The following is a 1802-nucleotide window of genomic DNA, read 5'->3' on the forward strand; positions in this document are numbered from 1 at the left end:
CGCCGCCTCCCCCTGGGACCCCACTCCAACCGGACCACCCCGCCTGAGTCAGCCCCTCAGAACGGTCCGTCCCCCATGGCCGCCCTCATGTCGGTGGCAGACACTCTGGGCACTGCGCACTCGCCCAAGGATGGCAGTTCCGTCCACTCCACCACGGCGTCTGCCAGGCGCAACAGCAGCAGCCCAGTGTCGCCGGCCTCTGTGCCTGGGCAGCGCCGCTTGGCCTCACGGAACGGGGACCTGAATTTGCAGGTGGCGCCCCCGCCGCCTAGCACCCACCCGGGCATGGACCAAGTGCACCCCCAAAACATTCCGGATTCCCCTATGGCCAACAGCGGGCCCCTCTGCTGTACTATTTGCCACGAACGTTTGGAGGACACGCATTTCGTTCAGTGCCCATCCGTCCCCAGCCACAAATTCTGCTTCCCTTGCTCAAGAGAGAGTATCAAGGCCCAGGGAGCCACCGGCGAGGTGTACTGCCCCAGTGGAGAGAAATGCCCCCTAGTTGGGTCGAATGTACCTTGGGCCTTCATGCAGGGCGAAATCGCAACGATCTTAGCTGGGGATGTTAAAGTGAAAAAGGAGAGAGACCCTTGAACCACAAGACGGCCACCTCCTTTGACCTAGACCAGCTCCTCTCCAATCCAGAGGGCCCCTCCCCTCTCCACATCTGCCCTCCCTTCCCTCACCCCCAAGATGTAGAATTGTGAATATAACAAAACTGCAAAAAGTTAGTCTTATGTATAGACATTATTTTCGTCGTATGTTTCTATATTTTGAAACTAAGGTATGTAACTTCTTCATTTGAAGGATAAGCCGGTTTGTGTTAAGCAGTATAATATTGGTTGGGTCATTTGCATCATATTTGTTAGCATTTATTTGGTGGCAGGGTGTTTGCCTAGGTACAGAATTAATAGCCCTTAGCAACACTGCTGCTGGTGTGTATTTTTGTAAATGTTATGCACTCTCTAAAAGGAAAAAACACAAAAGAAAATGACTTTTTTTTTTTTTTTTCCAAGGCCGGTGTTGCTTCCTAAAAAAAAAAAAAAAAAGCTTTTTTTTTTTTTTTGCCAAGGCCAGGGTTGCTGCCTAAAAAAAAAAAAAAAAAGCTTTTTTTTTTTTTTTGCCAAGGCCAGTGTTGCTGCCTAAAAAAAAAAAAAAGATGCTATAAAATGGTGACAGCTTCTTTCTAAACAGCCCCAAGTGTTGGAGTCTTCACTTTAAGTTGTTCTGTTTTGTTTTTGTTTTTCTGTTTTGTTTGCAAAAAAATGGTAAAGGGGATGTTGGGGGAGCGGGGTGTTTTTTGTTGCAAGTTTGTGAGGGAAAATGTTTGGGTTTGTTTCTACTGACCTGAATGTGTTGGATCTTCACGTGTTGTTTTGTTTTTGCTTTATTGATGCACGGATGCTTTTGAACAGTAGAGCGAAATGCTAGACATGGAGAATTTGCTCTGTTTGTCCTTTATACATTTCTGTAGTTAACAGAACACTGTAATGTGCCTTGGAGCTTAGTAACTTGTAATAAATTCAATTGATATTAATTCTGCCCTGCGTCAGCAAGTGTGTTTTTCTAGGGGTAGGCCACACAGTTCCAACATAGGGGACACTCCCCACCTCCAGCTAGAACACAAATGCTGGTGCCTTTGAAAGCTCTCCCGAGCTGGCATCTGTAAAAGGCCCTGTGCTGGCTGACTGCCCCTCCCCTCTCAGTACCAGGCTATTTACATTCACCTCCGGGGCAGGGACAGTTGCTGACTAAGCAGTTTCTGTTTACTCTTCAGCATTTCTATTTTCTCCTGGATG

At 47.6% G+C, this 1802-nt stretch overlaps 1 protein-coding gene across 1 annotated transcript in view; it reads left to right on the top strand.

Moving 5' to 3' along the window:
• The window catches only part of IRF2BPL (interferon regulatory factor 2 binding protein-like), a 2943-nt gene extending 1969 nt beyond the window's left edge, over nucleotides 1-974 (top strand). The window contains exon 4 of the mRNA XM_014534733.1: nucleotides 1-974. Within this exon, the coding sequence (XP_014390219.1) occupies nucleotides 1-597 (597 nt within the window). The 3' untranslated portion in view covers nucleotides 598-974.
• Nucleotides 975-1802: the final 828 nt, after the last annotated feature.

Source organism: Myotis brandtii, unplaced genomic scaffold (assembly GCF_000412655.1).
Source record: "Myotis brandtii unplaced genomic scaffold, ASM41265v1 scaffold132, whole genome shotgun sequence".
Taxonomy (NCBI): Eukaryota; Metazoa; Chordata; class Mammalia; order Chiroptera; family Vespertilionidae; genus Myotis; species Myotis brandtii.